Source organism: Anguilla anguilla, chromosome 12, assembly GCF_013347855.1.
Source record: "Anguilla anguilla isolate fAngAng1 chromosome 12, fAngAng1.pri, whole genome shotgun sequence".
Lineage (NCBI taxonomy): Eukaryota > Metazoa > Chordata > Actinopteri > Anguilliformes > Anguillidae > Anguilla > Anguilla anguilla.
Window position 1 is genome coordinate 35,724,375 of NC_049212.1, and position 14,406 is coordinate 35,738,780.

Sequence of the window (14,406 nt, forward strand, 5' to 3'; positions counted from 1 at the left end):
AGAGGGAGGAAAAGAGAGAGGAGCGAGAGAGGTAGAGAGATTGAGAGTGAGAGTGTGTGTGTAAGAGACTGAAAGAGGGAGGAAGAGAGAAAGGGGAAGAGAGGGAGAGGAGAGAGAGGGAGAGGGAGCAAGAGGGAGGGAGAGGGAAGGGAGAGAGAGAGGGAGAAGGACAAAGAGAGGGGGGGGAAAGAGAAAGGGAGAGGTGCAGAGCATCTCGCTGAGTGACTGTGCACATTACCCTATAATCCGATGAGGAATGCTATGTATAGGGTGCACTGATGAAGAAGCGCACACAAGGCCCGGCTGATATATGAGCAATTTCACAGCAAGGTGAGGGGAAGGTGGACACCGGCAGCCCACTGATTATCTTTCCTCTCCTCCTCTTTCTGTCCCCTCTCTCTCCTTCTCTCTCTCTCTCTCCCCCCCGTGTGTCCCGCAGACAGGGGCGCACCTGGCGCCGGGGCCTAATGGGGAGGCAGCGGGGCGGGCCCATTGCTCACGCGGGACAGGACAGGCAGAGCAGGTGTCCACTGCGCAGGGGCGGGGCCAGAGGGGGGTCAGGGGGGTGGGGCTAAGGGAGATGATTGATCTGCGCTGCTACGGAAACGCAGGCCAGCACCCTGGACAGCGGCGTGTGGCCGTGCTGACTCAGGATCCCTGTGTGGGGTGGGGGGGGGGGGGGGTGCTGGGGAGCTGGAGGATTTGGGGCAGGGAGAGAGGAGTGGCGGGGTGGGGGGAGGGGGGGGGGGAGCGGGAGTCTCCCGACATATGGACCAGCAGATGGGCAGGCAGGCTGAGCGGAGATTCGCCCAGAAATACACCCTCTCTGAGCTGTGCCTCTCTCACACACCCGACAGAGAGAGAGAGAGACAGAGACAGAGAGAGAGAGATGGAGAGAGACAGGGGGAGAGAGAGAGAGAGAGGGGGACAGAGAAAGATGGAGAGAGAGACTGAAAGAGAGAGAGAAAGAGAGAGACAAGGGGGAGAGAGAGAGAAGGACAGAGAAAGAGGGAGAGAGAGACTGAAAGACAGAGAGAGAGAGAGGGAGAGAGAAAGAGAGAGGGCTGAGAGATTATTATTTCCCCACCGTGATCGTTTACTGTGTCTGTTTTGGCAAAACAAACGCTAGTTAGTCATGCCAATGAAAAGGGAGGGAGAGAGGGAGAAAGAGAGGAAAGGACAAAGAGGACGGACAGAGAGAGTCCTCACCCTGCTCCACGGTCTAACCTCACAGAGAGCGTGAACGCGCTGCGCTCTTATCGGCCAATCACGTGGCTGCGTATATATACACCGTCGCCCTCTACCGAGTTCGCGACAGCAGCAAGGAGCTTACAGCTAATCCGAGCACCTGCCCCTGCTCCACCCGCCCTCCCCGCCGACGCTGCGGAGGAGAATAACGATGACCGCGCAGATAACAGGAAGCAGGACGTCAGGCCCGCCCGCGCACAGGAAGCGCTCGTCCCTAATTACCTGCCCTCGTTGATGAGCTCGATGAAGGCCAGGCCGGCGTTCTTCTGGATGGAGTTCTGCCACTCCTGTGAGAGAGAGAGAGAGAGAGAGAGAGAGGGAGAGAGAGAGAGAGAGAGAGAGAGAGAGAGAGAGAGAGAGAGAGAGAGAGAGAGAGAGAGAGAGAGAGAGAGAGAAACAGACTGGACGTTTATTTCTGTGCTTTTGTAGCGAGTAAAATGAGTAAAACACGCAGAACGCTTCATTTCCTCACACAAACAGTAATTAAGAGCGGTACCAGGGCGCCTTGGGAAATCTCTTGATCAAAAATATTGGATATAAGCAAAATATTGGATATAAGCAAAAAAAAAAAAAAATACTAATTAATGAACTGTGTTTGAATTAAGAAATCATCAAGAGGCAATAAGTTAGCAATAAAAAAGCAATTATGTCCCACAGCTCCCCGCAATTTCAGAAATCCACAAGATCCAGCAGTTCTGCAAGGCTTTAAAAAAAACAACTTTACGTCGATTCTCAACAGAAAAGTCAAACTGCATGAAAACGCAGCTAAGAAGGGTTCGCGCACTCTGAATGTGATAGCGGCTCATTCAAACAAAGAACAGCCGTGTGTGTCAAAAAGGAGGAAAAAAGAAAGAGGGGGAGCGAAAAATAAAGACGATAAAAGGCTGAAACTGTGCTGTGCACGTGCGGCTGCCCTCCCTCTCCCTGGGAGGAGATGGGCGAGCAGAGAACAGCTCAGCGAGCAGGCTAAAGAGAGAGGTAGCGGGGGGACGAAACTTTATCCCCCTGCACTGGAGCAGCCGCCATTTCCTGCGTCCTGCGCGGTGACAGATTACGGAGGAGTCCCATCGAGCTGCGCCCCCCCCCCCTGCGCCCCAGCGTGCCCCCCCCCCCGCGGCGGTACGGAGCCCAGGGGTGACCCGAGAGCGCCTCCTGGAAGCCATTAAAGAAGCGGGCCGGCGGTCCGGCGGGTCCGGCCGCGGCTGTGGGAACTCGATCCCTCCCGCCTGGCTGAGCGAGCTCGGACCGGAAAGGGAAAACGGGAGAGGCCTGAGTTCAAGAGACAGAGCCGAAAAAGAGCAAAAAAAGGGGGAGGAAAAAAAAGAGAAGGACGCGGGGTGTAGTGCCGGGTTCTAATAACCAGCCGACTTTGGTCGAACGAGGCACAGCAAGACCCCTCATTACAAGCAGGAAGCCCCCCAAAAAGCGCACGCAGAGAAGAGCTTCATCAACTGACACATTAATAAAGACAAAAAAAAACCTAATAACCTAAATAACTCTCAACCTTGAGCCTCAGACATCAATAACATGCTTTTTTTTTTTAACTACAAAAATTTGTGTGTGTGAGGGAGTGGGTAACACAGGGCTGTGTAAGAGCGGGGCCCAACGAACATCCTCCAGCCCCACGTCGAGCCAGAGACACGGTGGGGGGGTGGGGCGGGTGGGGGGGAGGCAGGCGGCCTGCCCCATCTGGGCTCCAAATGTTCCCGCTGACCCCCTCTCTCTGAGCGGCCAGTATCCGCTCCGGAGGGGCTGTTCCTCGTTAGAGCAGCGCCGGAGCAGCGGCCGCTCCCTCCGAGGGGGGGGGGGGGACCCCGCACCCCCCGCCCACGTGACAAAAATAAATACGGGAGCGGGCGTCGCCACGGCGATGCGGCTCCCAGGGAAATTAGGGCCTGAGAACCTCCCGGAGGTTCTCCTATCTTGTCTGAGGTAGCCCCTTAAAATGGTCATTAAAGCAGATATGAGGCTGTTTTATTTGGCCAGGAAGGAGCGTTCCCCGGGGGTGTTGTGACATGCGAAGGGGGCGGGTGGGGGGGCAGAGGGGGGGTTGATTGGTGGGCCCGGCCCATGTGAAGTGAATTAGCGCCGACGCGAGCCTCCAGAAGGGGCGGTAACCTGACCCCCGCGTGTCAATTCGGCCCAGACCCGGGGCCTTCGCCACCTCCAGGCGACGGGACGTTTGTTCGGGAGCTCAGATAAGAACATCGGACGTCCCGGCTAATCTGTAGCTGTTAGCGTGGGAGTTTCAGAGCGGTCCGGGCCAGGTGGGGGCTCCCTCCGCGGGGGAGGGAGGGCCGGAGGGGGAGAACGGGGGGTCTGCTCGACCCCCTGCGCTTTCACCACCCGGGACAGAAACACAGCGTCCCATTCTCTGCGTCCTGTACCAAAACTTCTGAGCACTGGCCCGCTATTGCCCAATTTATCCTCCACAGACCCGGGAGAAAAGAAGTACTCTACATTTTTTTTTACATGCTGTAATTCAAGTGTCCTGGATAATATAAAAAAAACAGTGCAGTGAAAATATCGTCAATTGTCAATTTTATTTTTATTGAATGTTCCTTGTAGCGTAGGTATCTGCATGGTAAAATGTATGGTTCTTGACATTAAGACCAAAAACTTATGTCCTCTACAGGGGACACAAATGAACTGCCAGGTGTGAGGAGGAGAAACTGAAAGCATGGGGTGTTTGTGAGCGTACCCCCACACGTAAGACCACCACATGACCACGATGGTCAAGCACACAGGTGGCTGCATTTACAGTTTGAACCGCAAGGGAAAATACAAATAAATCAAAGCAGCCTCCTGAAATTACTCGTGGAAACGCATCGTTTATATCCAGCCGCAGACTGCAATGTTAATTCCGCCTTATCTGGAGAACGTGTCCGCGAGCACAAGCGCAGGAAGCGTGCTTCAGCGGGGCGGGTCAAAGGCCAAACCTCAACGAAAGTGGTCGTCGCAGCCGGCTGAGAGCGTCTGTTTCCCCCCAAAAAAACCTCGGCGCCCTCCAAGAGGCCTCGCCTGCCCCCCCCCCCCCCCTCTTTGAAAGCTGCAGCCTTAATGTGCGCTAAGCGCTTGTGGCGTCTCAATCCGACCTGTCAGAGGGGGGTGGGGGGGGGTTGTGAGGGGAGGGGGGGGGGTAACAGATTCGCTTTTATCTGCCCCGGCCCGCACATCTGGAGGCCTTCCGCCGCCGAGTTTCGGCGGCTTCGCCGTGTGTCCTCTACGGGCGCCCGAACCGCTACGAGAAACAGACCCGCCTGACCTTTTCGCCTTTTTTTTTTTACGGGCGCGTTTCGAAACGCAGACGCCCGGCTTTACCTCCCCCCCCGGGGGGGCGCCGCCGCAGACGAGGACGTGCGGTAATGACGGATGGTTGCCGCTCGTTTGTTAGCGGTCCTGAGAGCACGCAGGACGGGGCGGGACGGGGCGCACGCTAAAGTGGGAGATGGGAGTGGTGGTTTGAGGGTGAGCGAAAGAGACCACTGCAAGCCTGTGTTAAATCTTGCCCAAAATCCCCCTTACGTACAACCGCAGAAAGCCTAGCAGGCTCAAAACACCCTAACACACACTCGCAGAAGGACCGCCAGGCTGAACACGTTTACACACAGTTGCAGAAGGACGGAAGAGGTGGGGTTGTGCTAATGCCCGCTTGGGCCCTGTTGCAGGAAACACACAGGATGCACCGCTGTACTCCAGCCCTGGTTTGTTTGTGCAGTCGACACGGTGGTGGGTTTGTATCCCACTGTCCTCTGCTGCTTTCTACAAAATGTCCCCAGGGTCCTGTTTGTGGGCTGCATGGCCCTTGTCTGTAACCGTATTTTACCTCAACACAGTCACCCTGTACTTCTCAGCATCAGCCTTGTTTTTCATGCTGTTCCCTCTTCCAAGGGCAGTCTTAACCTCCAACACCCCCCCCCCCCCCGGCCCCCCCCACCCCAGCACCTGAGCTTTGCTAGTATGTCTGAACGTTTTTTTTTTTTAACCCCACACCCCATGTTTTACAGCCTCCCCATCTTCACAGTCAGTCCCGCAGGAGGGCCGCCGCCCTGGGAGTGCGAGGGCTCGCCGGAGAGCCCGGCTCCGCTCAGACTCCCGCGGCGGAAAGTTCTGGAAGGACGCGGGGCGAAAGGGGGGGGGGGGGGCTCCGGTTGCAATTCCCTCATTTTCCCACCGATCGATATTTCAGGCTAAGTTTCACCCCCGGGAGCCCCTAATGGCCGGAAGTGGCAGGGCCGCGGTAATGCTATCCGCGCCGCGGAGGAGGAGGAGAGGAGGAGAGGAGGAGAGAGGAGCCCCAGCGCCCGCGGCGACGCTCCACTCGCCATAAATCCAGCGGCTGGGAACGGCCGGCGTCCCACCGCGGCTTCTTTTTTCCCCCTTTTCTATCTTTTTTTTGGGGTGGGGGCGGGCGGAGGGGGGGGAGAACAGATGCAGGAGGGAGCCGTCGGGACGCTTCAAAGGGAGGAGCGGCTCAGCGTGACCCGGGACACCTCCGCCGCTGCCGCCGCCGCCGCCGCCAAGGGCCTCCGAGCGCCTGGAGGACTCGCTCCTCTGCACCCACGCCTCCCCGAAAACAGATGTGCGCTCCGGGCAGGCTGCAGCGGTGCCGGGACTCCACCGCGGGCCTAGCCGGCCGGGACAAGCGCCGGTTCCACAGCGATCCCCTCCCCCACCCCCCCAAAAATGCTCTGATCAGCTGGATACACGGAAGGGCAGCAGTGGTCTAATGGCTTCCTCATGGACGCTGGCTCGGCGCGAGACTGACGGGCTGACGGCAGGGCAGGTATGTTAAATATCTTCTGTGGTAACTGCAACACTGGGACCCCGGCCTCTCTGAAGCCGAAGCTTACTGAGGGAGATTTAAGGGGGTCAGCTCCGTGGCAGCCCGTGCGTTCGCTGTAAGCGTTCCACGCAACGGGACGCTGCGGGGGTTATGTGAGTAGGGTCTGCTCTGAGTGTAAGGCCCTATGCAGTGAGTAGGGGCTCTACTGAGTGAGTAAAGCTCTGTGTAGTGAGTAGGGAGTCTATGCAGTGAGTAGGAGCTTTATGGTGTGAGTAGGGGCTCTATGCAGTCAGTAGATCTCTGTTGAAAAATGGATGGTACTGTATAGTCAGTTGAGGATATAATTTGAAAAGTGGGATAGAAAAATAGTGGTGTAGATGACTATGTCAATATAACTAGCAACCAGGATGAGGAGCTTGACAATGACTGTGTGGGTATGTGTGCGTGTGTGCATGCGAACGTGCGTGCATATGTATGTGTGTGTGTGTGCATGCGTGCATATGTGTGTGTGTGTGTGTATATATGTTTGTGTGTGCATGCATGCATGCGTGCATGCGTGCATATGTATGTGCATATGTGTATGTGTGTGTGTGTGTGTGTGCGCGTGCGTGTGTGTGCATGCGTGCGTGAATATGTGTGTGTGTGTGCGCGTGCGTGTGTGTGTGTGTCCATGCATTTTCTGCGCTGGGGCTGGGTGCTGATATCTGATATCTGATACGAGCGTCCAAGGGCGGATTTGTGGAAGAGGGCGCTGGATGTAATGGACAGAAATAGCGCATGCTGCTATTAGCACAGTGGAGCTCAATACCATTTCAGTTCAGTTAAATAACCCTGGGTATTTCTGTCAGTGATGCTATCCTGAAGAAAGCATATGAAGCCGATTGTATTTGCTACCTTACGGAAAGACAACGCAATGGCACAAGATGGCGCAGTGTGGATTTCAGATGTGATGCGTAGACTTTATATGCAACGGCAGCCATTTCTAGCCTACATTAGAGTACCGGTCAGGTTTATGACCAGATTCCCCCGAGAGTTGGTGAACAGGGCAGTAATGTATCCTAGTGCTGGGAGACATGCCTCCTAAAAGGCTTTCAGCCACAAAGAGCACTCATTGGCCAAAGGGGTTGACTGACAGAGAGATTAACAAATCAACGTTAAGCTCAAACAATGCCTAATTTAAATCTTCACTCTCATGAGGTCATAGCACAGTCAAATCTGGTAACAATGCAGGAGCACAGTCAGGGTGAGCTCAGAACAGAACCTGCACAGGGTAAGAGACAAGGAACAGGCCTCAGCGCCAGCCTTCCATTAGCACTGCAAGAGCTGCAGACTCTCACTGCGATGGCTGCAGACTCTCACTGCCAGGGCTGCAGACTCTCACTGCGATGGCTGCAGACTCTCACTGCGATGGCTGCAGACTCTCACTGCGAGGGCACTGCAGGTAGTTCTCCCCCAAGGACTCAGGTGGCACAGCAGTAATTCAATGCGCACAATTTGAGATCGAGGAGGAAAGAGATGGAGGAGGAGGGATGGACTCCTGAGGAGATGGAAGCTCACCTGTGAGCAGAGCAGCATGACCAGCTCCACCACTGAGGTGCTGGACTTCATACACACCAGACCTGCAGGAGCACAGAGCACAGACAGGAGAGCGTGAGCACAGGCACAACACACACACACGCACACACAAACACACACACACACATACACACCAGACCTGCAGGAGCACAGAGCACAGACAGGAGAGCGTGAGCACAGGGACAACACACACACACGCGCACACACATACACAGACAACCACACACACACAGACAACCACACACATGCACACGCACACACATACACACACACACACACACACACACAAGGGTACACGCATGCATGCATACATACATACAGAGACACTCAGACACACTCACATGCACACGCATACATACATACACACACACGCACACACACACACACACACACACACAGGCAGGCACACAGGCATACGCACGCACGCACGCACTCACATACAGGGCATACATGAGCACACGCACCAAAGTATGTCAACAAAAGCACTAACACATGTATATGCACAGGCATACACATACACATGACTTGCACTCTCTAAAGTGCACAGGCTAAACATATCATTTACACCCTCAGACAATGGGTGTTTTGCGCAGACACAAACAAACACACAAGCATGTCTACACCCACTCACATACGCGCACGCACACACACACACACACACACAGGAGAGATACAAGTGACACTCAATGAAGACAGGAGAGCAGAGCTTTAGAGGAGAAGAGGAGAGGAGGAGAGGAGAGGACAGATACGTCACTCTCACAGACATGACCGGTGCAGAGGGACATATCTCCCTCACACACAGCCACAGCAGGGTGACAGGACAGGAGCCAACAGGACAGGCAGAGGATGCATCCCCCTCTCACACAACACCACGCACAATTCCAACAGACAGGGGAAGAAAGGAGGAACATTCTCTCGTTCGGCGACGGGCCGAAGGGAGGGACAAATCTTTCTTCCACAGACGGGAGGAGAGGAAGAGAGAGAAACATCTCTCACAGACAGAGGAGAGGAGCAGCCATTCTCTCTCAGACAGACTGAGAACATGAGCAGTGACATCACAGAGAAAGAGAAACAGTTTGCTCACAGATAAGGGTGCATAGATGAGAATACTGACCCATCTTAATCTCATACAGTACAGAGCCGACAGGAGAGATACAGAGTAGTGAATGTGTGGAATAGCCTGCCAGGTCATGTAGTAGAGGCAGAAACTCTGGATTTTCAAGATTAGGCTTGATAGGGTGTTAGATACTAGTCTGTAGGTAATCAGAGCATTAATTTAGTCAGGGAAATGGCGAGCTCTGTTGGGTTGAATGGCCTGTTCTCGATGTTATGTTATGTTATTATGTTATGTTGTTATGTTATGAGCCAGCATTGAGTGGAGAATGTTTGCAACTGTTAGGTGGAACAGGAGATCGCTCTGTACACTGTTATATTTAGTAAAATATAAAGAGATGATTCCTCATATCTAGCCAAAAAAGGAAGAAAAAAATGACACTAAGAAACAAGCCTGTTTCACAGTGCTATTCCTACAGACCCTGTGGAGTTTATGCACCTGATCCATAAATATAAACAGACCATATGTTGTCACCTGCTGTTCTGTTAGTGTATTTATACTTTATTGTTCCCTTGGGTCTTTGAGTTAATGAAAAGCTCTTCTTCTTCTTCTTCTTCCTCTTCTTCTTCTTATCAGTAGTAGCAGTAGCAGCAGTAGTAGTAGTAGCAGTAGCAGTAGCAGTAGTAGTACTAGTAGTGTTTTGGAAGCATTTTCCTGATGATAAACCTCTTGGTAATTGGCCTTTCACTTCACTTCATGAGAGCAGGAGAGCAAATTCGACGGCCTATAAGCGCAAGTTTTAGCTGTAATATCTCGCCCACCCCCCCCCCCCCCCCCGCCGCGTCGCGCGCGTCCTCTCACTCAAGGTCTGTTAATGTATCCGGGTTGGACGGAGGTCAGAGGTCACGGCGATGCGGGCGGCGGCACGCGGGGGTCGATACCGCTGCAGCCGCTGCCATTAAGAGGCAGAGAGCGCCGCGGCTCAGACGCACGCAGCGGCGCGTCGACGCGCTTCGCAGGCCAGCGGCGTAAAAAAAACAAACAACTTACCTCCTGTACAAACGAACGCAGCCCAGAACAACAGACAAAACATTGCTCAATTCAGATTCAGAGGCAAACAAATTCCAAATGCTAAGATTCACTGTCAGGTTGCACCAAAAATTCATATTTCTAAATACATTTTTTGAAAAAAATGATTTTTATGACTCAAATTTCTTTCATACAGATGAGCTCCTCTGTTTACACGTTAAAATTCACTTGGTTATGTGCTACCTGCCTCTGGTTTTTGGGTGCAAGCTTGACAGGAATGTTAGCACAGTACACAGGGGCACCGACAGTATGGTAGCCCCTCAGGGACAAACAGAACGATGTGTCTGAGACAGAAGACTATGGTGCGGCGAGGCATTCAACACTGAGGACGGCTTGCGGGCGCTGCACAGGCGATGTGTCTCAGGTGTGAACCCAGACCCTTCAGTCATTCCTGGGGAGAGCGCTCCGTCTCCATGGCTACCAGGTGAATCTGACCTGGATTGACTTCGGTTGCCCCCCCCCCCCCCCCCAACCCCCTCCTCCCTCTCTGCCAGTGGCATTCGCTGCCCGGCTGCAGAATACTGAACAAGGCTCACTCACACATACACACACAGTCATACCCTGGGTCTCCTGTAACACACTGTAGAATGACCTCTCTATCCCTTTCCCTCTACCACTCCTTCACCCTCTCCCTCTATCTTTCTCTCAAACACACACACACACATGCACATGTGCACACGCATGCACACACACACATACACGCCACATATCCCCTGGTCATCGGTCGCAAACGGTGGCTTTCAAAGCAGACAGTGGACTAATGAAACAAGAAGCAGGTTTGAGAAGCTCATTTTAAGAACAAGCGCTCTGACTGATGGACTGCTCGCACTTCCTGTCCTTTTGGGAGAGGGGCAGTAAGGAGGGAGAGGGGCAGTAAAGGGGGAGAGGGGCAGTAAGGAGGGAGAGGGGCAGTAATGGGGAAGAGGGGCATTACTGGGTAGAGGGGCAGTAATGAGGGAGAGGGGTAATATTGGGAGAAGAAGGAAAGGGCAGGAGGGAGAGAGGAGTTTGTTCGTTTGCAGGGCTTTGTAGATGAAGGGAAGGAGATGATGGTACTCAGTGAAGCGGACTGATATATGATAGATGAGAAATCAGAATTGAGTCTCTGTGATCATGTGATGATGCTTCATATGAAGAGACAATCCAAGAAAACCTTTTATTTCCCTCAAAACGTCCAGAGAGACCTTGGTTTAGATATGACCACAAGGCAGTTATGAGCTGCATTTTTATCTCACTTATTTTATGTTTCAGTAAAAAAACACAGGTCAAAAAGGTTTACAAATCTTACTAATGTGAAAGTCTGCCTTTAGCTGCAAAGAGGCTCAGTGTTGGCTGTGATGTTTAAGAACACGCTGCAGAGGTATTTTATACAAGCGCTGGAGAAGATCTCCCACACTGGGGGAACAGGCCCCATTCCTCCTATAATTACATTGCAGATAAAAAAGCTGTAAAAAAGGACCTTACATGAAGTCGGTCTGTGTGTGTGTGTGTGTGTGTGTGTGTGTGAGTGAGAGAGAGAGAGTGAAAGAGAGAGGGAAAGAGAAAGGGAGAGAGAAAGAGAGAGAGAGGGCACAATTCTGAGCCATTTTCTAAAGCAGCACTAATAACTAACTCTATGCCTGAGAGGTGCAGTTCTTTAATTGACCAGCTCACAGAACAATTGTATCAACTACATCAATTACTGAATTGATAATTATGTACATGAGACATCACCCTCCCCACTGCAAGAGGATATGACTTTGACCTTGTGTCAGTGCTGACCTCGCCCCCATTACACCCAAAGGTTCGGCTTTCCCACGGCGTAACTCACCGCTCCCTGACGTGTCCCCACCGCCGGCGGGGCGGGTGCGGGGGCGGGGGGGCGGGGGACCCGGCGACCCCGGTGCCACGCTGATACACAAACTGAACCCGCTCTATTTAAACACGCGCCGGAGGTCACTTCCTGTGAGCGGCGCGGGGTCGAGCCCGCGGGCGAGCGAATGCGGCATTGTGGGATACGGGGGCCGAGGGCCACAACGGGCGCACTGTTTTCGGGGAGCCCGGCGCCTCTCACGCCCCCCGTTCCCCGCACGGGACCCGGGGCGCACCCCGAATAATTGGCGCGCCGACCACATGTCCGAGGGCGGGGCACGGGGGCGCAGGGGGCGCAGGGGCCGCAGAGGCCGCGACCCCCCCCCCCCCGGGTAATTTGGGGGGTGATGGATGGCTGGTAATTACAGCCAAAATGGAGAGCCTTTGCACCCGGCCAGAGCAGCTCACTGCTGGGCCGCGGGGGTGGGGGATGGATGGAGAGAAAATAAAGGAGAGAAGCAGCTCTACCTTTTACTCCTCCTCCCCTTCTTTTCACCCACAGCCAGGGGTACAGCTAATGACCACAGCCGCCTGGGTCACATTTGCAGGATTAATTGAGAAGTGGCGGTATTTGCGCCATTTTCATTCATTACTAAAGCCGCGATCGGTCTCGTCATGGCGACGGTGCGTGTTCCTAGTGAGGTGCTGAGGACAGCAGTGGCTCTCCGCAGTGATTGGCTGTGCAGGCCTAATGACGCAGACTTTATACAGGACACGCCCTCCCCATCCCACCCCCGTCCTACCCAATTGCATTCCTCCTATCTGTAGGCTTCATTTCTGACACACTACACTGGAGGTCACAGAATACTTTCAGTCCATAGAATCCACTGGTTTGGGCACTTGATACCACAGACATATATTGTGCTACTTTTTTCTGCAGATTTACGTATGTTTGAGCTTATCTGTGTGTGCACGCATGAAGGTACGAGCTCTGAAACGTTGCATCATGGGGTGGTGAGGTAGACAATTGTGGGTTCATGTTGCCCTAAACCCTCGGCAAAAAATTGTTTAGCACAATGTCATAATCTCATAAATGTATAAATGTGTCTTATGGAGAAGCACGTTATCTATCTATCTATCTATCTGTCTATCTGTCTGTCTGTCTGTCTGTCTATCTATCTATCTATCTATCAGCCACAAACAGTACTAACCACAATGTGAGCGGTGATGAAATAATATAAAATAAAGATGAGGGAGAGATGAGAGAATGTCACCAGGAGGTGTGGCCAGATTGGGGCGGGGGGGGGGGGGGTGGAGGGGCAAACTGTCGGCTACCTTCTCCATTTGGCAGAGGACCGCGTGAACACCTGCCGCGGGATGGCTTCTGGCTCGTCATACCTGCTTTTCATCCATCAGTGGTGGAGCCAGCAGGCACAGAGACAGTGGGTGGTGGTGGAGGTGGGTCATGGTGGGCGGTGGTGGGTGGTGGAGGTGGTGCTAGTGGGTGATAGTGGTGGGTGGTGGGGATGGCAGTGGTGGTAGTGGGTGAATGATGGTGGTGGTGGTGGTGGTAGTGATGGTGGTGGTGATGGTGGTAGCGGTAGTGGGTGGTGGTGGGTGATGGTGATGGTGATGGTGGTGGTGGTGGTGGTGGATGGTGGGTGATGGTGGTGGTGGTGATGGTAGTGGGTGGTGGGTGGCAGTGATGGTGGTGGGTGATGGGTGATGGGTGATGGTGGTAGCGAGAGTGATGATGGTGGTAGTGGGTGGTGGCAGTGGGTGGTGGGTGGTGGTGGTGGTGGTGGTGGTAGTGGGTGGAGGTGGCTGGTGGCGGCTGGTGGCGGTGATGGTGCTGCTGGCGATGGTGGTGGTGGTGAAGGACTCCACAGAGATTTGAGTAAGAAAAGCAGCGTGTACAGCACCTGTACCTTCTATGAGGAGCTCCTGCCCGTGGCTACCCAGCAGCGTGCGCGACAGGAACGGCGCGAAGTCCACAAAGATCTCCCTTAGCAACGGGGCCACCTTCTCCAGCGCACGCTCCAGCTTAGTGGTGATACTGAGGGAACAACAGAGAGAGACGAGGAGGGAGGGAGAGAGAGAGGAGGGAGAGATATGGAAAAGAGAAAAAAAACGAGTGAAAATGACAGAGGGAAAGAGCGAGAGAAAATATTGGCAAATCGAGGCAGCAGGAGGGAAAGAGAAATGGAAAAATAGAGAGAGAAATGGTCAGAGCAAGAGGGAAACAGAAAAAAAGAGAGGGGGAAGAGGCCAGTCAAAACAGTGGCAGTGTACACAACCGGTGAGAGACAGACACGGCCACCACTGCCGCTGTTAGTAAATGAAACAGGCCGATGGGGACACAGAGCTGTGCGATGCTGAGCTGTCCTCTCCCACAGCCTCTGTGAGCTCCACTAAAGCATCACATCGCTGTGGAGCATCCATACCTCCATGGCCCCACACAGGCACGCTACAGGTACCCCTCCAGGCCAATGGATGCAAGCAACCGTCACCTTTTACAGGAGAGGTTCCCGCCCTTTGGTAATAGGACAATTATGAAGCCCACCCCATGTACCTTCTATAAGGATACTATTTTCTTTTTGGCTTATAATGAACTTTTTCCTTCAACCCCCCCCCCACCTCACCATGGTTGTCTCTGTGTGCCTCTCACTTTGAAAAGCACTGCCTTACAGTGTCCTCATAGTGGCAGGTACATATAAAACTGCTATATAGCGCCCAGTAGATCAGAAACCTGTGGGTTTTGTGTAAAACAGAGAAGCTTGTACAGAGGTCCCTTGCATCCTTGTTCTGAAGTGTTACTAAAGCTGGGAGGACAGATGCAGCACTGGGTTAGATGGCTGGGACA

At 53.5% G+C, this 14,406-nt stretch overlaps 1 protein-coding gene across 1 annotated transcript in view; it reads right to left on the bottom strand.

Annotated features, from left to right (window-relative positions):
* Positions 1 to 14,406, bottom strand: part of nbeab (neurobeachin b) — a 203,999-nt gene that overhangs the window by 150,169 nt on the left and 39,424 nt on the right. The window contains exons 20-22 of the mRNA XM_035383683.1: positions 13,466 to 13,599; positions 7,592 to 7,653; positions 1,471 to 1,535 (exon numbers count right to left, since the gene is read on the bottom strand). Coding sequence (XP_035239574.1) covers positions 1,471 to 1,535; positions 7,592 to 7,653; positions 13,466 to 13,599 — 261 coding nt within the window. The remainder of the gene's footprint in view (positions 1 to 1,470; positions 1,536 to 7,591; positions 7,654 to 13,465; positions 13,600 to 14,406) is intronic.